At 39.2% G+C, this 25,680-nt stretch overlaps 2 protein-coding genes across 2 annotated transcripts in view; both read right to left on the bottom strand.

The window, feature by feature from the left end:
• Positions 1–25,680, bottom strand: part of LOC306646922 (uncharacterized protein) — a 123,631-nt gene that overhangs the window by 85,507 nt on the left and 12,444 nt on the right. The gene's annotated exons all lie outside the window — the stretch shown is intronic.
• Positions 2,521–17,212, bottom strand: LOC306646923 (uncharacterized protein). The gene is made up of 4 exons (XM_079115789.1): positions 17,196–17,212; positions 5,745–5,871; positions 5,477–5,537; positions 2,521–4,819 (listed from the first exon to the last, which is right to left on the bottom strand). The coding sequence occupies exons 2-4, from the start codon at positions 5,776–5,778 to the stop codon at positions 3,094–3,096; spliced, it is 1,821 nt and encodes a 606-aa protein (XP_078971915.1). The 5' UTR covers positions 5,779–5,871; positions 17,196–17,212; the 3' UTR covers positions 2,521–3,093.

The raw sequence follows: 25,680 nt of genomic DNA, 5'->3' as shown, positions 1-25,680 counted from the left end.
CTTCCTCTAGTCACCAAGATCTATCAAAATTAGTTTTAGTCTTTAGACTTAAATATAAGACCTGAAACTATGAAACTACTAGAAGAAAGCATATAGGAAATTCTCCAGAAAACTGGAATGGGCAAGATTTTTTTTTTGGACAAGACCTCAACTGCACAGGAAATGAAAGCAAAAATAGACAAATGGGATTACATAAAACTAAGAAGCATTTGTACAGCAAAACACACAACAGAGTTCCAAGACAATCTATGGAATAGTGGGAAATATTTGCAACATCCAAATCTGACAAGGGGTTGATATGTGGGATATATAAGGAACTCTAAAACTTAATAGTTAAAAAACAAATAATCCAATCAAAACATGAACAATAGATCTAAATACACATTTCTCAAAAGATGAGATACAATGGCCAACAGGTACACGAAAACATGCTCAACGTTACTAGTTACCAGGGAAATGCTAATCCAAACCACAATGAGGTATATCACCTCACCACAGTATGAATGCCCAATATGAAAAAAAAAAAAAAAAAAAAAACTAAAGATAATGATAGTGAGAATGTGGAGGAAAGGGACACTTTTGGTGGAAAAGTAAATTAGTACAGCTATTATGGAAAACAGTATGGAGATTACACCAAAACTAAAATATATAACGACCATATAAACCAGTAATCCCATTAATGGGTATATATTCAAAGGAAATGAAATTAGGATGTTGAGACATCAGTACTCCCTGTTCATCATAGCACCATTCATAATAACCAAGATACAGAAACAATTTGTGTCCACCAACTAACAAATGGATAAAGAAAATGTGAAATATATGCAGTAGAATACTAGACAGCCATTAAAAAGAATGAAATCAAGGCTCAGAACATAGCTCAAGGGTAAAGCACTTACCAAACATATAAGAAGTCCTGAATTTGAATTTGAGCACCATAAAGAAGAGGGAAAAGATATCCTGTCATTTGCAATAACATGGATGAAAATGGAGATTATGTTAAGTGAAATAACTCAGGCACAAATGAACAAATGTGACTTGATCTCACTCTCACATGAATTCTAAAAAAGTTCATCTCACAGAGGTTGACCCTAGAATGATGATTACCTAAGGTTGGAGGGGGGTGTAGAGAAAGTTGATTAAGGTAGAACAAGAAGGGCTGAAACACTATTGCAGAGTAATAGGTAATAATTATATACTGCACATTTCAAAAAGTTAGAAGTAAGGATTTTGAAAGTTTTCACCACAAAGAAACAATAAATGTTTCAGGAGATAAACATGTTTAACCTCATTTAAACCCTACACAATGTATACATGTAAAGAATATTACATTTTCTCACTAATATGCACACTTGTGTTTCTGTACATCCATTAAAAATAAAAGCAGAAAGCAAAATACAACTTTTGAAAGCAAGGAAAGAAGAAAAAAAGACATGTTCTAAATTCTTTAGCTTTGACTTAGTGTAACCATAAGTATCAGACAATAAAACTTGGTTCTTGATATGAAAATGGGAAATTAAGGAATTAGAAAAAGATTTGACTCTCTTACTTGTGGTTGACATCAATACTCTGGTTTAACTAAAAACTAAAAAGTTTTATTTTTGTCATCAAAAACGAAACAGATTCTTTCTCTTTCTTTTTTGCTAAATGATTCTAATCCAGCTTCAAGCAAATGAATGTGTTTGGCAAACCAAAGAGAAGGTCAAAAAAATGACATGTGAAATAAAGAAGCACATGCATTTATTTAGGAAAAAATGTTGTTACAATATTTATTGCTGGTGTTCTTTGCTTTCTTTTAATTTGTAACTCTCCACGGCTCCAATAAAAATTTCTTAGTCATCATACTAAGGTCTGAGGCCAGCTCTGACAATCTGATTTTGTATGGTCCTTGAGCTAAGGATGGTTTATATAGATGATATTTGCAATTTATATGATGGTGGGGAATGCTAAGTTTGAATTTCCAGTTAAGTGAATTGTTATTCCTATGGAAAAGAATTGCTTTTTTTCTAATGAGCAGATATATTCCATAAATTAGTTCTTAATTATTATTATATTGTAAATTTTTAGATTTTGCAAAAATAGAAAAATGAAAAAATACTTGGCAAACTCTTTCAAAAAACACATATAGAAATATTGTTTGAACAAACTACATATCAAAGTGAAAAATGTAAAATCCATGTAAAAAATGTCAATTGTTCCCAAGAATGAAAAGTGTGTGTGTGTGTGTGTGTGTGTGTGTGTGCATACACATAAGTAAAAGGGTAAAAACCTGTCACAAGAAGCCAGTAGGAAAATGCCAACTCACAAAAAAAAAAATCATATTTTAATGGACCATTAACCACAAGTATTTTAAAACTACATAAAAGTAAATCTTACTGGCATACCTGAAATATACTTCAATTTGCCTATGGATCCAACATGGCCAAAGTGAAAGGAGAAAACACTCATTACTTGATTTAATTAAAAAGGGCACTACCTGTCAAACTCAATACACTATTGCCTAAACAAAACTTGCAGAAGTATGTGACTATGAGCTTTATTTTCAAAAGTAAAAATTAGAAATACATAGTGCAAATATCTACTTTCAGAATGAGTCATTGATGAACACAGTACATTGATAATTTTATCACATTTCCTTCCGGTAGTATATTTTTTAGAGCATTTTAGACAATTTAACAGGCATGTAATTTTTTATATTAATGACATTTACAGAATTCCACTACAGGAGGAAGGTGTTCAAACTATTTGTTACAACTGATAAATTCCTTGTATTTTTCCTGTTCACGGCATTTTGGTCCACTGTTCTTACATGTGGACAAACTGAAAGTTTCTGTACATGTCTTCTATTCCAGGTTTCTCTCCATATTCACTATACAATGAATATGTATGTGTACAGTAAGCCAAGATGACTACAGGCATTCCCACATGCTTCCCACCAATACAAGTTCCCATCTCTGGATTCTCACATTTGCTAGAATGTCCATGTGATAATGAAGTCTTTCTACTTCTTTATTTAGGGTTACTCTCCAGTTTGACTTCTTTCACATACTAGAATGTGACTGCATTGAGTGAAGGTTTTCACACATTCATTGCCTACATAGGGGTTTCTCCAGTGTGAGTTCGTTGATGTCTGAGAACATGACTGGATCGACTGAAGGCTTTTCCACAATACTTACATACATAGGGCTTCTCTCCACTGTGAGTTCTTTCATGTATTTTAAGGGAACTGAAATAACTGAAGGCTTTTCCACATTGCTTACATAGATAGGGCTTCTCTCCGGTGTGAGTTTTTTCATGTATTCGAATGTAACTGGAAGAACTGAAGGCTTTCCCACATTGCTTACATTCATAAGGTTTCTCTCCAGTGTGAGTTCTTTCATGTATGAGAACATAACTGGATTGACTGAAGGCTTTCCCACATTGTTTACACGCATAGGGTTTCTCTCTTGTGTGAGTTCTTTTATGTCTGTGAAAGGAACTGGATTCACTGAAGGCTTTCCCACACTGCTCACATACATAAGGCTTCTCTCCAGTGTGAGTTCTTTCGTGTATTTGAAGGGAACTGGAATGACTAAAAGTTTTCCCACATTGCTTACATACATAGGGGTTCTCTCCAGTGTGAGTTTTTTCATGTATATGAATGTAACTGGAAGAACTGAAGGCCTTTCCACATTGCTTACATACATAGGCTTTCCTTTCGATGTGAGTTTTTTCATGTCTTCTGAAGGACCAGGGATCATAGTAGACTTTTTCACATTGCTTACATACATAGTGTTTGACTCTGCTGTGTGATCTTTCATGTATCTTAAAGTAACATGAAGAATGGAAGCCTTTTCCACACTGCTTACATGTATAGGGTTTGTCTGTGTTGTGTATTCTTTCATGTCTTTGAAGGGAACTGGAAAAAGTAAAGGCTTTCCCACATTGCTTACATACATAGGCATTCTCTCCAGAGTGAATTTTTTCATGTTTTTGAATGTGGCTGGAAGAACTAAAGGCTTTTCCACACTGCTTACATACACAGGCTTTCTTTTCACTGTGAGTTCTTTCGTGTTTTCTGAAGGACCTGGGATCATAGTAGGCTTTCCCACATTGTTTACATATATAAGGTTTCTCTCCACTGTGAGTTCTTTCATGTATTTTGATGTAACAGGAAGAACTAAAGCCTCTTCCACAATACTTACATATGTAGGGTTTATCCCCAGTGTGAGTCCTTTCATGTCTTTGAAGGGAATTGAGAAAAGTAAAGGCTTTCCCACATTGTTTACATGCATAGGGTTTCTCTCCAGTGTGGGTTCTTTCGTGCATCTGAATGTAACCAGAATTACTAAAGGCTTTTCCACATTGCTTACATGAATAGGCTTTCCTTTCAGTGTGAGTTATTCCATGTTTTCTGAAGGAACTGGAATTATAATAGGCTTTCCCACATTGCTTACATACATAGGGTTTCTCTCCAGTGTGAGTTCTTTCACGTAGTTGAAGGGTACTGGGACAACTTAAGACTTTTCCAAGTTGCTTACATTCATGGTCCTTCTTTCCAGTGTGAATCCTTTCACTCTTCTGAAAGCACTGGGGATAACTGGAAGCTTTGGGATATTCCTTACCTTTATATGAATTCTCTCTATGTTCCTGGCATGCATACGCTTTGTATCCAGTGTGAGCTGGCAGGGGTGCTAGTAGGGGTGAACCACCAATGACTTCTCCGCATCCTAAACTTTCACTTGGAGGTGTTTCCTTGTTCACAACAGGATCTAGAGTCTGGTTGAAGAAGTCACAACACCAGCTGTCATCTTTATAGAGTCTCTGTACCACTTTCCTACTACAAAAAATGAGAAGCACATTACTAAGAGTTCATTTATGATATTCCAGAAGTCTTATACTCTGAAACAATTGTTGACCATGAATGGGCTGAATACACTGCAGGATGGCTGAAGAACTGCTACTATCAAAACAGTGATAGGGATATTAGGTTCCTCACCAGTGGTTCACAGTATTTTGCTAAATTGAATGAATATCTATTCAAGATATTTCCCCTCATTTAAATACAGTTGAGTATTCCTTATGCAAAATTTGCTTGGGACCAAATGCATTTTGCCTTTTGTAGTATTTACATATGCATAATAAGATATCAAGATGGGTCCCAATCTAAACATAACATAATATTTTATACCCAAAACCTAAAGGTAATTTCATAATAACATTTTTGATAATTTTGTGTATGGAAAACAGTCTGTGTACTATAAACTGGGAGCATGCTACTGTGGCATCATGTCGGTGCTACAGATGATGTCTGTATTGGAACATTTTGCATCTCAGAATTTCCAATTATGGATGCTCAATCTGTATGCACTTTTGGAGAAAACTGAGGTTAAGTCAATTTGAAGCTAAGCATATTTGTACATCTCCTTGTTTTTAACATTTTCTGTTCCTCTAAGGTTCATGATGTATTTTGCTTTCTCTTGTGAGTGCAAATTACCTTGTATTTCTCCTGGAACTTTTGTAGTGATCATCAGTGGTTAGAGTTTTCCATCGTTTTTCTAAAATGCAGACCAAAACAAGTCATTATAACTAAATACAACACTGTAGAAAAAAATAATAGATTCTTGCTAGATTCATGGCATAGTGTGACCAGGCTAGTCTATTCACCAAAATGTTCCCTTTCCATACTCCAAATCATAGAACAGTATTGACAAGCAAGTAAAAATTGTTACCTGACTGACTACGAGAGGGAATGTCACACTTACCTATAGAGGCCAGGTTCCTGTAGTTTTCTTGCATCACATCTCTGTAGAGTTTTTTCTGGGAAGGATCCAGTAAAGCCCACTCCTCCAGGGTGAAAGCGACAGCCACATCCTCAAACGTCACTGACTCCTAAAACATCCCACATATATTTCCAGGAGGAAGGGTAAGACTCATGGCACTAGAGATCCAGACTCATTTCATAAGAATTTCACACGGTACTATGTTCACTCACTGTGCCACCACTTGGTTGTCATGCACTTGCACTCCATCACACTCAGATCCTTTCAATAGCAATTATGGTGCTGCTCTGGAGCTAGCAGGTAAAGCAACAGCAGACCAGAACCCCCGTGTGTTACTGGGTAACTCCAGTTTCTCTATGTATAGGTTTGTAGCCCCTCTCATAACAAAGCACTGCTACTTAGTGTGCATAAGAGTTAACAGCAACTGTCCTGAGACCGCACATTCCTAGAGACACTTAAGAACAAACTTTGACCCTTGCTGGTATTTGGGAAATGCTATTGGGATAGACCTCACTATCCGAATTGCAAAGAAGGTCTTGGTATTCCAAAAATATGTTACTTGTTTAACTCCAATTGCCCCTATGAATGTTTGAAATTTTATAACATGTTCATCAGAAAGAATCTACCTTATCTTCCCCTCCAAATACACTGTGGATGACAAATCTAGAGATGGTCTGCAGCTAATATTGAACATCTCCATCACAACTTATTACTTGGGAAATTCAGTGCATTTGTTGTCATTGCATGAAAAGAACATTTGGAAGTGTGTATATGGTTTATTATAGATCAACTGGAATTAAATACTGAACAGGACTAATGAAGGATAAGCCAGGATACTAATAGAAAAACATTAGTACAGTTTTTACTGGCGTATATAAAAGGACAAAAGAAAAATAAGTGGAAGGATGGTGTCCAGTCAACTTTTTCACCTCTGGGACCAAAAGACCTGACAAAAATAATTTTAGAGGAGGAAAAGTTTATTTGGGGTTCCTGGTATCAGAGGTCTCAGTTCAGAGATGGCCAACTCCATTGCTCTGTGCCTGGGGTGACGCAGATATCATGCTACACGGGTGTGGCAGAAGAAGGCAGCTCAGGACATGGCAACAAAAAGGCAGAGAGGGCTCTGCTCACCAGGGACAAAATATATGCACTAAGGCATGCCCCCTTTGTGACCCAACTCCTCCAGCACATCCTACTGCCTATGGCTACCACCCAGCTAATCCATCCAAGTGGATCAATACATCGATTCGGTTAAGGCGCTCATAAACCAATCATTTCACCTCTAAACTTTCTTGCATTGTCTCACATGTGAGGCTTTTTGGGGGACACTTCCTATTTAAACCATAACAGATGAGTTCAGCGGCTACCAGATATGGTGGTGGATGTCTGTAATTCCAGCTGAGGTAGGAAGATCAAAAGTTCAAGGGCAGCCTTATCAATTTAGAATGAATCTATCTCAAAATAAAAAGGGGTAGGAATGTAGTTCAGGGTAGAGCACCCCTGGGTTTGATCCCCAGGTACTCCTCCCCCCAAAATTCACTCTCATCAAGTTGTCACCTCTTGCACATACAACTACAAAATTGTAGAATGCCCAAAGCACACCTTTTCTTAGACAGCTAAAAACTAGTTTACCAAATCTGGCAGGCACAATAAATGTTTGAAATCTCTGGAACAAAAAGTAATGATTTGACAAAACACATAAAAGACCTTGAAACCACACTATTCACAACACTGTACTATTAACAGAAAAATTAACAAATAGATCATGGGAAAGGAAAAAGTACGGAAGGTGCCCACTTGTAAACAGAAAATTGATTAATGGTAGAGCAGCTCAACGGTAGAGTGCAAACCCAGCACAAGACCCTGGCTTCAATCCCCAGCACCACAAAAACAAACAGAAAAGGGTTAGTATACAGAGTAAAACTGAATGAATGCATGCTTGAAAACAGACCAGAGCATACTTAAGATAAAACACCATATATAAAGAGATCCACTATAGACATTATCAAAAGGCTAATACAGAAATTATGAGAGTGTGAGGTGAAGTCCCTTAAAATCATCACTATTGGTATTCAATGGCAGATAATAGCAAGCACCAGACAGAATAAACTAAGGTGAAGGTAAGATTGAAAGTGGTGGAGCGCTTGCCTGGCATGTGTGAGGCCCTGGGTTCGATTCTCAGCACCACATATAAATAAATGAATAAAATAAATGTCTATCAACATCTAAATTTTTTTTAAAAAGATTGAAATTAGGCAGCCCAATGAAGGTAAAGAAAGTAGAATTAAATTCAGAGAATGTGTCAAGAGTATCTGCTTTGCATATCTTGTTGAAAGTACTTTGCTGGAGAGAGAAGTGCTGATCACACAATGAAACGGTGTTAGAATTGGGGCATGTAATCCTAGACACTCATCAGTCTCATCCATTCTGCAAGATTCTTGCTCAAAAAATAAGGACTGGAGATATAGTACAGTAGTAAGTGTAAGATCAGACAGGGGTAAGGGATCAGACAATGGTAACCAGAGAACAGGCAGGTCAGATAAGAAAGAACAAAACAAAACAAAACAAAAAAACAAAAAAAAAAAAAAAAAAAAAAAAACACCTTTATTGGCACAGCTCTCAGACAAGGTTCCTAGATCCCCCAGGGTGCTCGGTGAGAAGTGGCATATGCCCCCCCCAGGCTGCCTTTTTTATAACCCTGGGTGAGGGAGGGGAAGCTTGAGGACTCCGTGTCCTCCTGGGATTGGCTGGGAGCGTCAGGTGATCGCAAGGCACCATTAGGGGGTCGTTTGTCAGCGCCTGATTGGTTGCTCCTTCGGACATGTGCAGGCTAGGTTGTTTCTCTGCACATGCACAGGCCACTTGATGCCACTGCGCCCATCCAGTCGCCCCGAACTGCCCTAAAAGTAAGACACCCCTAGGTTCAATCCCTAGCATCCAAAAGGAAAACAAAAACAACAATAAAGTGTCAGGAAAAAAAATTAAGTGAAAAAACAATAAAACTGTTACCTTCTCTACTCCTACCTGAATTAACAGATAAACGTTTCTTTGGACTGATGTGATCAATAATGTCCTAGAGTTCTGGACTGGAGCTGCGATAGCGGAGGCTGGGCTGCAGGTAGACCCGGCCCACCCTGGGGCTCAGTGGGGACAGGACCACCAGCTCAACCAAAAGCACGGAATGGAACACAACTGATTTTTGCAGCCTCTAGACATTCCTTCCAAATCCCCTTAAGTAATGAAGGTGCCTTGCACGCTGGCCTCTACTCGCCCTGTTCCTCCACTGCCGGTACCAACACGTCACACAGAGCCCAGAGGCACGGATGCTGAGTGGGCATCGGTTCCCGTGCCTGGTCTCCGTGGCCACCCACCTCTGACCCGCGGTAGTGCGGGATCTGGAACCGGCGGTGGGGCCGAGGCGGCCGTTCACACGAAGTTGGAGCAGGCACTGGGCCCCGAGGTGCCGGAGCTGCGCAACTAGAGGGCAGCCACGCGGTCCCTCCTGGTGGCGAGACACATTTCTGCGTGGCGGTGAGCTCTCGCTTCGAGGGACTGAGCCCCCTGCAAAGACACCAGCCGGTCCACGTGGTGCTGTCATGTCCATCCAGGCATGGACACCCGCCCAGTGGAGGGAGAACCCCCAGTTGGACACAAGCCCCCCTGCCTGGGTGGAAGTGAGAAAACTCAAGGAACTCCCTGACACCAGAGGGCGCGGAACCGAGTGGGCTGGATGAGAGTGAACTAGGCAACTGCAGCCTCCATTCTGTGATTCTTCAGGGTGAAGACGCACACGTCCCTTTCTGCTGGCACTTACATATCTTCCAAAGATAGCAACTCATTGCAGATCAGTTAACCCTGGGAAAGGGCAGTCACTCACCACTGCTCTGCCTATATACTTAAGGAAGGGTTGCCTAGTTGTTCTGTGTTGAATTATTACTAAGGAATTATACCAGTCCTGATGAGTTGGAAACAATCCTGTATATTAAAGGAGAAATCACCATAAAAAAGTAATGCAATAGGCAGTTATAGCTGCTGATAGGTGAAATGGATGACATGGGATAGGAAGTAGGAGATGGGAACATACTGAGCACCTGTACTGTGCATGAAACCACACGGTGTTATTTGGAAGTGCATTTAGATTGTCAATTGGATTTTGATAACTGGAATATCATTAAAAGTATTTGGAAAGCAAATACTTATAATTGATTTCCTAATGAAGGAGAAAAATTGACACATAAAATGTCCGATTAAATGAGAATGCAGAAAAACAAGAGAAGTTTAAATGAAAACCCAGAAAACTGAAACAAATAGAAAACAGTGGCAATATGGTACTCATTAGGTCAAATATGTCCATATTTAAATGTAAATGAATTAATATATAGATTAACTCTAGCCTTTTGGCAATGTATATAGGTCAGAAAGTCTTAAGTTTCAAATTATTTTAAAATGACACAATTGTCAAAGGAGAAGTCTCAAAAAAATTTAAGTATTTCAAAATAAATGAAAATGAACATGCAATCTTAAGATCACTTCTGGGATGCAGAAAAGGCAGGGTTTATGGAGAAATCTAATGCAGTAAATTCATATACCAGAAAAGAAGGAACTCTGGACTCAATTATCTAACATTTCACATCACAGAGACAGAATAAGATAATCTTCAATAAGGCAGAGAAAAATAACTACAGAAGGTATTGATGAAATTATAAACTGAAATCAATAGAGGCAAACAATACCACCAAAAGAGGTTCTTTGAAAAGATCATCAAAATTGATTAAAAAAAAAAACATTAAGCCAAGCTAAATAAAACAAAAGAGAACACACAAGTTCCTAACATCTATAGGGAAAGAGATGCCATCCCTACTAATCCCATGGACATCAAAAGAATTACCCAAGCTTGGGATGGAGACATACACTTCTAACCCTAGTTACTCAGGAGTCTGAGACAGGAGGGTCTGGAGTTGGGGCCACTCTTAGGAACTTAGCAAGACCCTGTCTCAAAATAAAAGAAGGGTTGGGGATGTTTCTCAGTGGTATGATGTTTGTCCAAGCATCTTTGAGGCGCTGGGTTTAATTCCCCAATAGTAAACACACATACACACACACACACACAACCATCCAAGAATGTTATGAATATTTCCATGCCCATAAATTGAGTAACTTAGATGAAACCAACCAATTTCTAGAAAGAAACAATCTAAAAAAACACACACAAGGAGAGATGTTAAGATTATATATAGTAAAAGAAACTGAACAAATAACTGTCAAAACCAGGAAGGATGAAGTCCAAATGCATTAAACCATCATGAAAACTACAAATATTTCTTATGAATTAAGGTTGAAACAAAACTCAAAAATAGTAGCAAATTAGATCTACCAATGTATGAACAGAATATACCTCAAAACCAAGTGGGAATTATCGTAAGTATGTAAGGATGGCACAACATTTAAAAATCAATTAATGTAATTAATCACCTTGACAAGCTAAACAACAAAACTCCTTAAATCAAATGAATGATTACAGAGAAAAAATAAGGCAAGAAATCATAAAAGGCCTTGAGATTGAGGAGGAATAAAAATGTCTTTGGCTGGGTGCAGTGGTGCATGCCTATAAATCCCAGTGGCTAGGGAGGCTGAGGCAGGAGGATCTCGAGTTCAAAGCCAGCGTCAGCAAAAGTGAGGCCCTGTCTCTAAATAAAATACAAAATAGGGCTGGGGATGGGGCTGAGTGTCAAGTGCCCCTGAATTTAATCCCTGGTACATAAAATTTAAAAAATTTTAAAAAAGAAATGTAAAACTTGTGAAGGATTTCATATGTGATTAGGTTGATAAATTTATGGGCCTTAGAATTAATATTATCAAAATGGCCATACTTCCAAAGGCACAATACAGATTTAATGCAATTCCAATTAAAATTCCTATGACATTTCTCATAGAAACAGAAAAAGCAATCATGAAGTTCATCTAGAAGAACAAAAGACCCAGAATATCCAAAGCAATCCTGGGCAGGAAGAGCGATGCAGGAGGTATCACTATACCAGACCTTAAACTCTACTATAGGGTAATAGTAACAAACTGTTGGGACTAATGACATGTTAACTCAGGCTGACTCCTTACTTCCTGGTGAGTGAGCAAGATCAAGGCCTCAAAGGCGGTTTCAAAAGTTAATGACGATAAATCGGACCACTGTCAGGGATTGGTTAACAATAGTTCCGAAAACGTGATCAGCTCGTGCTTGCCATATAGTCCTATCGGACTGTCACCTGCGTGAACCCCCCCCCCACCTTGCTGATTTTTAAGGTGATTGGTTCCCACCTAGCCTCCACCCTACATAAAAGCTGTGTGACTTCTTCAATAAATGAGTTCCTGCTGTGACTGGTCTCCCTGACACGTCTGATTGTCCTCCGCCCGTAGGGCTGGGTGCGGGCAGTCAGTCAGCCCTACCTATCCTGGTCTGGCCTTGTTGGGGACTGCTCCCTTCCCTTGTCATTGGTCGAGAAGAGCAAGGGGGCTTAAGATCCTGACAACAAATGGCATGGTATTGGCACCAAAATAGACAGGTAGATCAATGGTACAGGATAGAAGACATGGAGACATACCCACATGAGTACAGTAACCTCATACTAGACAAAGGCACAAAAAACTTACAATGGAGAAAAGATAGCCTCTTCAACAAATGGTGCTGGCAAAACTGGAAATCCATATGCAGTAAAATGAAAGTAAAACCCTAACTCTCACCCTGTACAAAACTCAACTCAAAATGGATCAAGGATCTAGTAATTAGACTTGAGACCCTTCACCAAATAGAAGAAAAAGCAGGCCTGAATCTCCATTATGTTGGCTTAGAACCAGACTTTCTTAACAAGACCCCCATAGTGCAAGAAATAAAAGCAAGAATCAATAAATGGGATAGATTCAAACTAAAAAGTTTTTTCTCAGCACAGGAAACAATCAATAATGTTAAAAGAGAGTCTACAGAGTGGGAGAAAATCTTTTCCACACACACTTCAGACAAAACACTCATCTTCAAAGTTTATAAAGAACTTAAACTTTTCACCCAAAATACAAAGAACCCAATCAATAAATAGGCTAAGGAAATGGGCAGACACTTCACAGAAGATGATATAGAGGTGATCAACAAATATATGAAAAAGTGCTCATCAATCCTAGTAATTAGAGAAATGCAAATTAAAACCACCCTAAGATTTCAACTAACTCCAATTAGAATGGCTATTATCAAGAACACAAGCAATAATAAGTGTTGGCATGGATGTGGAGAAAAAGGCACTCTCATACATTGCTGGTGGAGTTGCAAATTGGTACAGCCACTGTGGAAAGCAGTGTGGAGATTCCTCAGAAAGCTTGGAATGGACCCACCATTTGATCCAGCTATCCAGCTCCTTGGTTTATACCCAAAGGATTTAAAATCAGCATACTATAGTGATGCAACCACATCAATGTTAATAGCTACTCAATTCACAATAGCTAGATTGTGGAACCAACCTAGATGCCCTTCAATTGATGAATGGATAAAGAAACGGTGGTATATATACACAATGGAATATTACTCAGCCATAAAGAAGAATAAAATTATGGCATTTGCTGGTAAATGGATGAAACTGGAAAATACCATACTAAGTGAAATAGGCCAAGTCCCAAAATCCGAAGGTCAAATATTTTCTCTGATAAGTGCATGACAATATATAACGATGGCGGGAGGTGGAGGGAAGAGAAGAATGAAGGAAGTTTGAATGGTGTAGAGGAAAAAGGGGTGAGAGGGGGTGGGAGTGGAAAAACAGTAGAATGAAACAGTATTACCCTATGTATATGTATGATTACATGATTGGTGTGAATATACATTGTGTACAACCATAGAAATGAAAAGTACCCCATTTGTGTACAATGAATCAAAATGTGTTTGTAAAAATAAAAAAGAATTATGGGCCTTGTGGAGGCTAAATAGATGCCAAAGATTCATTATTGAGATGGGTGCGGTGGTGCATGCCTGTAATCCCAGCAGCTCAGGAGGCTGAGGCAGGAGTATCATGAGTTCAAAGCCAGCCTCAGCAACTTAGTGATACTCTAAGCAACTCAGTGAGACTCTGTCTCTAGATAAAATATTTTTAAGAAAGGGCTGGGGATGTTGGTCAGTGGTTAAGCACTGCTGGGTTCAATCCCTGGTACAAAAAAAAAAAAAAAGGATACATTATTGAAATCATTTTCTTGGTTCAAAGCTACCATGCAAACTCAAAATGTATTTGCTCTTTTTGATTTCACTTTGTATTTTTCTTGTAAGACCTTTTAATCATTGCCCAAAGAATTGAGCAAGCTGCACAGAAGTAACTGGAAGACTGAGATTCATGGAAAGTGAAGGTGGGAGTAGCTTGAGATCCTAATGCCTGAGTGAGTCTTGTCTTAAAGGCTGAGCTATACCTTGCTCCCTTCCCCACAGACCTCAGTGGAGACCTTGGCCTGTTTGTTTTCATTGATTACTTTATATGCACCTAATTAGAACAGTTTCCGTCAGTTACTGTATTGCTCCCAAATTAAAATGCAGATGTCGTGAGAGCTGACATGATGCTAAGCCCTCAGTGCTGGGAGTTGCCATGGTAATTGAATACATCATAGACAGGTACGCGGTGATTCATTTCCCCATCTTGTACTCCAGCTGGTATTTTTCCTGTCCCTGCCTCTGCTACGCCCCTCCTCCATGATGTTCTGCCTTATCTTGGGCCCAGAGCAATGGATATGGTCCACCATGGACCAAATCTCTGAAACTGTGAGCCACAGTAAACTCCCTAACCCGTGTCATTCTTGGGTATTCTGGTCACTGTGATGAAAAGGTGACTAAATCATGCTAAGATAGTATCAAACATTTTTAGTTTTGTGTATTTACAAGTTAAAAAAGACTTGCAGAGGAAAGCCCTAGGTGTGCACTTGTAATCCCCCACGCTCTGGAAGCTGAGTCAAGACATTTGCTGGAATTCAGGAGCTTGGGGCCAGCCTGTGCAACCTAGCAAGACACCAACTCTTACAAAAACAGTTTTGAAAATGGATTTTAAAAGGAATTATTTTACAAAAGAAACCTTTGTTTTTATTTGTATTTCATTAGGGGTGAATGTTTACATATATTGTTTTTTTTTATAGTTCTTGTCCTATGAACTACCTATTAATATCCTTTGCTCATTTTTTCCATTGCACTGACATTTTACTACATTCACTTAGGTTTTATATTTATTATGACAAACTTTGCTCTACATGATGCAAATAAAAAAAGTTGGCAGATATTATATTGTATGCACTGCCCACAAAGCTGCACACGTCACTTGAGTCTATAAAAGGCTCTTCATTCAAGAACCTAACTTGATAATGTGCAAAGCTCTGCTCACAGTCTGCCTGTAATCTTTTTATTGACTATTTAATCATAGTACTGAATGTTGGTCAGGTTTTTGGATATTGTGAGAAACATTTGTTTTAAGTAAATAAACTGAGCAATGCCAGAAGTTAGGATCTCATTCGTCACTCACCCCAAACCAATAAAGAGAGCCTGGCTGGCACTTTGAGGGCTGCTGTGTCTCAGGGCAGGGAGATCCATGGTGAGGACACCCACCTGCTGTGGATTCTCTCCTGACCAGGTTACCAATCTCAAATCAGTACCATTCCAAGTTTGCATGTGTCTCCCAAACTTTACGGGCTGGAAACTAAATCCCTAATGTGACCAGGTTGAGAAGGTGGGACCTTTAAGAGATGAATAGGAAGGGAACAAAGATCTGATCATGGGACTGAGAGTCATCCCCAGGTAATGGCCTTCTGTTGCTGTTTTCCTCCTGAAGTAGGGAAAAGCTCACTTGTCCTTCCACCATGAGTCAGGCAACACGAAGGTCTCACAGCATTTTGGTGTCATGCTCTGAAACTATACCTCAAGCACCATAATGAATAAATCTGCATTCTTTAAAAGTTACCTTGTGTTGGGAATTCTGCTAGAGCCACAGAAGATGGACTAAGACACTCATGTTCTTTGTTGGAATAAGAAAATCATCAATTCTATAAAAGATGTCTGAGAAACCAGCTATCCTGAGAGTGAGACCTGAAGAGCACGAGGCACAGAAACCCACTAGGGAGATGTGATAAATGAAGAAAATTAAATTGCCCAGGAAGAGGGGACAGCCCACCATGGAGATCCAGTGCCCTGGCTGGAGACACACATCAGAATTTCAGCACAGTTCCAGCTGGGTGAACCTGGCATATCGTTGATCTAGGGAGCCTCACTTGCTTCTGCTGGAACTTTCAGGTCAAACAGAACCGCGACTCTTGCCATCCTTGTGATGATTCAAGAATCAAATATTTTTAAAATCTCCTGCATGTAAGACCTCACTGAAGGGTTCCTCAGTGTGTGATTACAGAGCACTGGGGGCGGGCCAGGGCCCTGACATCCTGCTAGAGGAGTACTTCTCACCTTCAACACACACACCGAGGACCAGGTCTACTGAGATCTTCTGGGTTTGGCAGAGGAGCAGAGTTCAGTGAGGACAGAACTGCACTACAGGTGCTAGGTGATGTTGGGTAATGACAAGATGGCGGTATTGGATTTGGGGCAGAAGAAACTGACGGGTGCAGAAGCCTCAATGGAAAGGGTTTCATAGCAGCCTGGTATGGGAGGTGACTGTGGAGACAGGGCCTGTTCACACCAACATGGGGTTCATAACAACATCACAGGATTCATTGGAGGATGAAGAAGCTGTATGATGGTCTTTTTGTGGGAATTTAAAAAACAAAACTGTATTTCACTTTTAAAAGTTGATTTATCATAATTGTCCACAGTTATCAGGTAGAATGTTGTTCTGATACATGTGGACACTGAATAATGTTGAAATTAGTAAGTGTATCTATGTGCTCAAACATATACCATTTCTTAGTGGTGATACTATTCAAAATTCTGTCTTTCACATTTTTTTTTTGAAACACACATAACAAATGCCTTTAGTTGCCAAAATGTGTGACAGACACCAGAATTAGTCCTATGAACTGTAAATTAGTACTCATAGACCGACCTTTCCCCGTTTCTTCCCTCCCTCCTGCTCTTCCCAGCATCTGGTAAGCAATATTCCATTCCTGGCTTCTATGAGATCAACTTAAGAAGTTATTTTGAACACTTAGCCTCTTTCCCCAGAGCTCCTCGGAATGCTTTTGGCATTCTTCACCCTCTTCCCCTAAAGCACCCACCATTACTAGCATCAGGATCATCTCTTCTCACTTCCTTTTCTCCTTTCTGGCTCAGCAGAGTCCCAAGTTCTACCAGATGCAACCACAAAGTATTTCCTTTTCTGGGCCCTGGTACAACCTCTCTGAGTAGCTGCTTTTGTAGAACAATCCCTCTCTCCGCTCTCCTCTATCTCCAGTCCTCCCACTGACCCTATTCTGACATTGAACTCTTACCTCAGACACAAGTCTGCTCCTAGGACTCACCCTCTTTCAAATTCTGTGAGAAATTAGAAATAGTCATTTTTGCTGTTATGATTGCTTTCTGCTCCCAAGATTCTGGGAAGAGTTGAATCCAGTGGACTGCTTGCAGGCAGTCATTTTTTCTAATTAACATCAGAACATCAGGGACAGGGTGGGTTTTAAAGAAAAGAAGCTTATTTTGGCTCATGATTCTGGAGTTTTAATGCCAGTGGGCCAGATATGGTGGTGGCTTTCTCACTGACAGAGTCCCAAGGTGCTGCCAGGCATCACAGGGCAATGTATGGGGTGCACCTGAGTATTTTCTTTTGTCTTCCCTTCTCTTGATACAAAGCCAATAGTGTCCGACCATGGGGCTCTGTCATGGCACAATGTGTATTTCTGAGCACCTCCAAAGGTTCACACCCCAAATACCTCATTGGGGCTGTTTCCATCCACTTTGGATTTCACAGTGGGGTTCAAGTTCAACACATGGTCATTTGGGAAACACACGGTCATATCCAGTCCACGGAACTGCTCAACATAAATACATACTCAGAGAGAATACGTCATGAATGTTTGATTTGTCCCCAAACTCATGTGTTGAAACCTAATCCCCAAGGAGATGGTAACCCTTTCCCCACCTCTGAGTGGGGCTTTGGGGAGTTGGAGTTTCCTTTTTCGTGCCAGGAGAGCTGCTTTTGGCCTAGCGGCCACCAGCCTGAACAACTAGAGAACCTGCCTACGGTAGGACGTGATTTTTGTCCTTTCTGAGAGCTTAGCCCAGGGCCCTAACTACTTGATGCCTATTTAGATTATTTTCTGCATGTGCGCAGTTCTGAACCTAGTGGTTGAATATGAACCATTTCTAGAGTGGGGGTGAAATTTTGTAAGACATGATGAAGAAAACCCTTCCACAAATTACTTTATAGTCCAATGTACACAATAATTCATTCTTAAAAGAGCATGCAGATTTGGAATGTGATTGCTTTCTCTTTTGGTTTCTTCTTGCTTCTCCAAGAAGGTTAACGTTTTTCGTTAAAGATTGTGTGGGAGCTGGGTAATGAGTTGGGGAGTTTCATCAAATGACAACTTCTGACATACTTAAATTTCCCAAAAAAGAGTGAGATCTGTGCCTTTATAAAAGAGGTAAGGCAGTTTGATCACCACTTTGTCGTGTGAGGACACAGCTGGAAGGTGCCATTTAAAAAACCATGGCCCTCACCAGACATTTAATCTGTTGGTGCCTTGACCTGGGATTTCCTAGCATCCAGAACTGCAAGAAATAAATGTTGCATGTAAGCCATACACCCTGCGCTATTTTGGTTATGGTGATAAGAATGGACAAAGACAGTGGCTTAAATATTATTTGTTTGGATATTGCTATGGTAGCAGTGAGATAGCCAGAAATAATATTTGAATTTTTAATTCAACCTAAATAATGTACATGCCCAGGTATATTTTCTCTAACTCTGAATTATATAATCACAGGTACGGGCAACAGGTGAAATCTCAGACATGTCTTGGGTCTTCATTCAGTCAATGTCAATACACAGCATGGCGCACATAACGATATGACCTTTTCACATGTAATTGAAAGGCTAAGACCTTCAGGATGCACAGTGACTCAGCGACCCACAGGTTCTTTATATCATACTTTGAAAAAACCAGAAAACTGGGTAGAAATTAACTCAAAGTACATAATATCTACAAAGATAAAAATTTTAAGAACCCCAAAACACAGATTTTGTGAACACACAGAGAACAACTTTTCATCATAGATGGCGTTTTAGTCACCTATTTTGCTGCTGTGACTAAAAGATCTGACTAGAACAATTTCAGGGGAGGAAAAGTTTATTTGGGGGCTCACAGTTTCAGAGGTCTCAATCCATAGATGGCTGGCTCCACTCCTCAGGGCTTGAGGTGAGGCAGAACATCATGGTGGAGGGAAGCAGCTCACATGGTGATCATAGAGCAGAGAGAGAGGTTTCCATTGCCAGATAGAAATATATACCCCCAAACCACACCCAATTCCCACCTCCTCCAGCCACACACACCCTACCTCTTCAGTTACCAGTTAATTCCTATCAGGAGATTGATTCACTGATTGGGTCAAGACTCCTCACAACCCAATAACTTCTCCTCTGAACCTTCTTGCATTGTCTCACACGTGAGCTTTTGGGGGACACCTCACATTCAAACCACAACAGATGGGGTAACCTGACAGCAATAATACCAATTCTTCTCCAAGTCATATCCTACATGAAATTCCCTTTAAAATCCCTAAGAATAAAGTGTAAATTTGATTAAAATATTTCAACATCTTCAGAAAATAAAAGAAAATGCAAAAATACACTACTTAAAAAAAGGAATGAATTAAAGGGAAGAGTGATAGATACCCTGGCCAGGTACAGCACACACTATACAGTCATGAGTTACTTTGATTTTTTTTTTAAATTCTCTTCCAACTTTATTGAGATATAATTGTCAACTAAAATTGGATATATTTAAAGTGTGCAATACAACATGTTGATATATGTACAGACTGTGAAATAATTACACATATCTACCACCTCAAATAGTTTCCTTTTTGGTATGTGAGTAAAACACTAAAAACTGCTATCTTAGATCATGTGAACCCTGTGACCCACTGGGAAGGCTGGGGCAGAAGGACTGCAAGTTCAAAGCTGGTCTAGGCAACACAGAGAGACCCTGTCTCAAAATTTTTTAAAAATTAAAAAGGGGGTGGGGGATGAAGCTCGGTGGCAGAGTATCCCTGGGTTCTGTCCCCAGTACTGTAACATAACAATGAAAAAAGAAATGGAGTCATTTTTGACAACATGGATGGAAATGCAGACCATTTTGCAAAGTGAAATAACTCAGCAAACAACTCAAATACCAAATTCACTCATGTAGAATCTAAAAACATTGATCTCACAGAAGTTGAGACTAGAGTGGCGGTGACCGAAGGCTGCGGACAGTGGGTGGGGGTATGGGGAAGGTAGACCAATGGGTCCTAAGTCACAGTTAGAGAGGAGAAAGCCTGGGTCACTACTCTACTGTGTAATGAGCACAGAGAACAATTATGTTCTGCACATTCAAGAAGCTTTAGAAGTAAGGATTTTGAAAGATGTCAACATGAAGAAATGAAAAATGTTTGAGGAAATATGTCTGACCTCATTTCAACATTATACAATTTATACACATATCAAATGCTATATTCCCCCATTCCTATGCACATCATTTATGTTTTGTGTATCAGATAAAAGATTTAAAAGATGCAAAATATAAATTTTCAAAGAAAAAAAGTGGAAAGAGAGAGAAAAGACATCCTGAACGCTCTTCTTTTGGCTTAGTGAAACCAAAAAGGAGAGGTCATTCAAACATGACTCTTGGGCTAGGGACATAGCTCAGTTGGTAGAGTGCTTGCTCAAGGCCCTGGGTTCAATCCCCACCACAGCCAAAACAAAAAACATGGCTCTTGATATATAATGTAAATAGGGATTTGGCAGTTTTACAAGGTTTTAAATCTCTTAGTTATGCTTGACTTCAATACTCTGGTCTTACAAGACACTAAAAAGATTTATCCTGGGAGTCAATAACTAAATATAGGTTATTTCTTTTTAGATTTCTGCTAAATAATTCTAATCCATCTTCAAGTAAATGCATGCCTTTGGCAAGCCAAGGAGAAGATCAAGTAAAATTAAATGTGAAATAAAGAAATATATAAATGTACGTCAAGAAATGTTAAGTTTCAATGTCCATAATTTCTGGGTTTTGCTCTCTTCTGCTTTTGAAATCTTCCAGTAAAACGTCTCTTATTAAGCAAGTCATGGTGATACCTGCCTTTAATCACTGCTATTGTGGAGGCTGAGGCGGGAGAATGGCCTGGTCAATTTAGCAAGAAGCTCAGGGATACAGAGCTGGCTTAGACTATGCAAGGCCTGTGGTTACATCTCTAGCACTGCCAGAGGGAAAAGTCTGTTAATCATGAAAACTAAGTCTGCAGGCCAAATCTGGTCATCTAATTTTGCTTAGCCTATGAGCTAAGAACAGTTTTTGCAGAAGATATCTGCAATTTGATGAGGGGGAACTCTAATTTTGAATTCTTTGCAAATTATTATTCTCCCAAAAAGAATTACATTATTCTCATTAGTATATCTGTAATAAAACCTAGAATTCAATGATTATTATCACTCTATTTTGAATTTAACCCATAAAATTTGAGAAAATAAATAAGACAAAATTTGTTAATATAAAAGTTATTTAAAACTTTCTAAAAATAAACTTTCTAAAAGTTGGCAAGCTTTCTAAAATAAACCTGTACAGAAATCTTGTTTGAAAAAAATACACATTGAAAAGTGAAAAATATTAAACTCACGTAAACATGTCATTTTTTCTCTAAAAAGACAGAGTGTATATCTGTATGAATGTATGTATGTATGTATGTGTAAGTAGATGTAAATTAAAGGCAAGAATCTGGAGTCAGTAGGAAAATCCCAATGATTGATCAGCAAAAACTCACTTTTTAGTGCCCCAATAACCAGTTATTTAAAACTGCACACAAATCAGCCCTACTGGCTATTACAAAAGTACTTCAATTTGCCTATAGGTCCAACATGGCTCAAAATGTAAGAAGGAAAAACTTATTAGCTGGTTTGATAAAAAAAAAAAAAAAAAAAAAGATACTGCCTATTAAACTCACATACTATTGCCTAAACAAGACTTGGAGAACTATGTCAACTCAAGCCTTATTTTAAAAAATAAAAATTAGAAATATAAAAATTACAAATAAATTAGAAATAGAATTTTAAAAATGAGAAAATTAGAATGCTGGGCATGGAAGTGCATGCCTATAATCCTAGCAGCTTGGGAGGCTGAGGCAGGAGAATCACAAGTTCAAAGCTAGCCTCAGCAACTTAGTGAGGCCCTAAGCAACTTAGCAAGACCCTGTCTCAAAATAAAAAATAAAAAAGGGCCAGGAATGTGGCTCAGTGATAAAGCACCTCTAGGTTCAATCCCTGGTACCAAACAAACAAACAAAAAGAAGAAGTATATAGTGAAGAGCTCTCCTTTAAGCATAAGCCACAGATGAATACAATATATTTATAATTTTTAATATATTTCTTTTAGGTAGTACATTTTTTTCAAGCATTCTCAGATCATTTCAGTTCAAGGTCTTAATATTAATTACATTTATAGTATTCCACTACTTGAGGAATTTTCAGACTTTTAAACTGTTTGTTACAAATGGCAACTTTCTTCTGTTTTTCACATGTGATTCTCATCCAATGTGCATTTTAACATGTGGGCCAGCTGAAGACTTCTGCACATCTATTCTGGGTTTCTCTCCGTAATGAGTTCTTTTAAATGCATATGCTGAGCCAAGATGACTACAGGCATTTCCATCTGTTTTATCATGATTCAAGTTCTCGCCACTGTGTATTTGCATGTTTGCTAGAAGGTCATGTGATAAGGAAGTTGTTCCACAGTCTTTATTCAGGGTTACTCTGCAGTGTGAGTTCTTTCATGTCTGTGAAATGAAGTGAACTGAAGGAAGGCTTTCCCACACAGCTCACACACAATGTGAGTTCTTTCATGTATTTTAATGTTACAAGAGCAACTAAAGCCTTTTTCGCATTGCTTACATTTGGAGGGTCTGTCTCCACAGTGAGTTCTTTCATGTTTTCAGAGGGAAGAGGGGAAATAAAGACTTTCCCACATGGCTTGCAGACACAGGGTTTCTTTGCAAGGTGAGCTTCTTCCACATTTTTTTAGGTAATTGGAATAACTGAAGGCTTTTCCACACAGCTTGCAGACACAGGCTTTCATTTCACTGTGAATTCTTCCAAGTCTTCTGAAGGAAGTGGAATCACAGTGGGCTTCCCATGAGGTGTACAATATACACAGGTTTTCTCCCAAGTCTATTCATGTATTTTAACGTGATGAGAACAGCTAATGCCTATTCCACACTGCATACACACGAAGGATCTGATTCCAGTGAGAACTCCTTTGTGTATCTGAATGGAACTGGGACAAGTTAAGTTTTTCCCACCCTGCTCATGTTCCTGGTGCCTCTTTTCAGTGTGAGTCTTTTGATGCTGCATTGAGAATAAATGAAGGTTTTCCCTACATTTAGGCATGTATGTGAACTCTTTCCATATTCCTGATACGTGGTTCCTGCCTGGTATGAGCACCTGAGGGCACATTTAGAGATGAATGATCAAGAAGGATCGCCACACGCATAGCTTTCACTTGGTTTTATTCAAGGAAGAATTTTTTTGTTCACAATAGGATCTGGAGTCCACCTGAAGATTTCTACTTCCACATTCTTTATGTTGACTACCTTCTTCAGGTTCAGAGTTTCCCTAACACTTGACTGCTGGGGGGAAAAATGAGAAACAAATTACTAAGATTTTTGTCTCTTAATGACTTAACACAAGAAGTATGGGGTTTATGCCCTGTAAGAATTTGTGAACCTGAATGGATTGAAGGTTCTGCAGAACGGCTCAAGGACAGATATTTTCATTCAGTGATACTGTCACAGAGTATCCCAATACTGTTTCAAAGTAAACAATTTAGCATACAGTGAATATCTAAACCACATTTAAATGCAATGAGTTTTCCTGATGTTACATGCTTGGGTTCAAAAGCATCTGGATTCTGAAATGTTTGCGTACACATGATGAATTAGCCTGAGGATGAGACTCAGTCAGAATACAATGTTTACTTTTGTATCATAAATGCCTTATCCCCAAACCTTGTAGGCAGTATCTCACAGCGCTGTTGGTGATTCTGTGCACAGGACAAAGCTTGTGTCATAGGGAAGCATCTGAAAGTGTCACATGTGACAGCATGTCAGTGCTCCAGATGTTCCCAATACTGGGAAATTTCTCATTTCTGATTTTCCAATTATGGATGCTAACCATGAGAAAATTTTCTGAGATCAAATCAGTTTGAAGTTGGAGTTAATAGTACTGTTTGCTTGTTTTTAAAGTTTCCTCTGACTCCAAGATGCAGAAGGGGTATTGCCTTCTCTTGTGAGTGCAAATTACCTGAGATTTCTCCTGGGATTTTTGTTCATATTTTTAATGTTCTGGTCTTCTCTTTCTTTTCCTAAAATGAAGACCCAGAAAATCAATATGAATGATTACAATATTATAAAAAATTCATTAAACTCCTAGGTAGGTTCACAGTATAATGTGACCATCCCTGGTATATTCACCCAAATGCTCCCTTTCCATCTTCTGTATCATGACACAATCCTGATGAGCAAAAAATACTTGTTCTTCAATTGACTAAGTCAAGGATGAAAGTCATCCTTACCTACAGAAGCCAGGTTCCTGAAGGTTTCCAGCATCTCATGTCTGTGGAGTTTCTTCTGGGAAGGATCCAGCAAAGCCCATTCCTCCAGGGTGAAATTCACAGCCACATCCATAAAGGTCACTGACTCTAAAACATCCCACATACATTTCCAAGAGGAAGGCATAAAAAGTTGGCATGATGCTGTGTTCTCCAAAGGCTCACTCCACACTCACACTCCCATCCACACTCACATTCTCTCACACAGCAATTCCGATGCTGGTCTGGAACTATATGTTGACAAAACAGTTAAGGAGGAACACAGTTTGCTCCTGGATCTTCCCAACTTCTGACTATACTGTGGTTCTGTGATACTTCCCATAACAAAGTCCTACTACTTACTCTGCACAAGAGTTAATACCAGCAGTCCTGAAACTCCATGTTCTTAGAAATACCTAAACAAAGTCTGACCTTTGCCAGTATCTGGGAACTGCTAATGGAATGGGCCTGCTAGTGGAACTGGAAAGAGGGGCTCAGTGTTCCCGAACAGAATATGCTAACAATATGCTCTTAATTTAACTACTGTGGTCTCCCTGAAAGTTTGCCAGATTCTGACACACTCATCAGCCTACCTCATCAGTCCCACCCCAAATACGTTCTGGATGAGGAAACTTTTGTGAGTTGGACAGACAGATACAATTTAATACTTCTAGTCACATCTTGTTTTTTAGGGAACTGAGGGCACCCTTACTGACTGCACTGAGAGACTACATTTGGAAGCCCGCACTGGTTTCTTACAAACTTCACTGGATACTAAGTAACACTCATGAAGAATATTACACTACAGCAATGCAAAAACATTAGTTTTTGCTGGATGATGTCAAAGGGCAATTAAATAAGGGGAATGATGGCACATGATCTTAGAAAGAGCTAATGTTACCAAGATGTCACCTTTCATGTATATCAATAATATTCCCCAAACACACCTTGACTAGTGAAAAAAAAAAATACATACTACTTTCCACACTCTGATGGGTATAATAAATGTGCAATGTGCCAGGTGCAATGGTGCACACCTGTAATCCCGGTGGTGCACACCTGTAATCCCAGTGGCTCGTAAGACTGAGAGAGGAGGATGGCAAGTTCAAAGCCAGCCTCAGCAAAAGCAAGGCACTAAGCA

Source organism: Sciurus vulgaris (genome assembly GCF_902686455.1).
Source record: "Sciurus vulgaris genome assembly, chromosome: 16".
Classification (NCBI taxonomy): domain Eukaryota; kingdom Metazoa; phylum Chordata; class Mammalia; order Rodentia; family Sciuridae; genus Sciurus; species Sciurus vulgaris.
Note: the sequence above shows the minus strand (reverse complement) of the source record. Positions and strands in the feature narration are given on the sequence as shown.

Coding starts and splice junctions, on each gene's coding strand:
- LOC306646923 (XM_079115789.1), bottom strand. CDS start 5,778: ATGCAAGAAAACTACAGGAACCTGGCCTCTATAG. Junction 5,538..5,744: donor CAGGAACCTGGCCTCTATAG/GTAAGTGTGACA, acceptor TCTGCATTTTAG/AAAAACGATGGAAAACTCTA. Junction 4,820..5,476: donor AGTTCCAGGAGAAATACAAG/GTAATTTGCACT, acceptor CATTTTTTGTAG/TAGGAAAGTGGTACAGAGAC.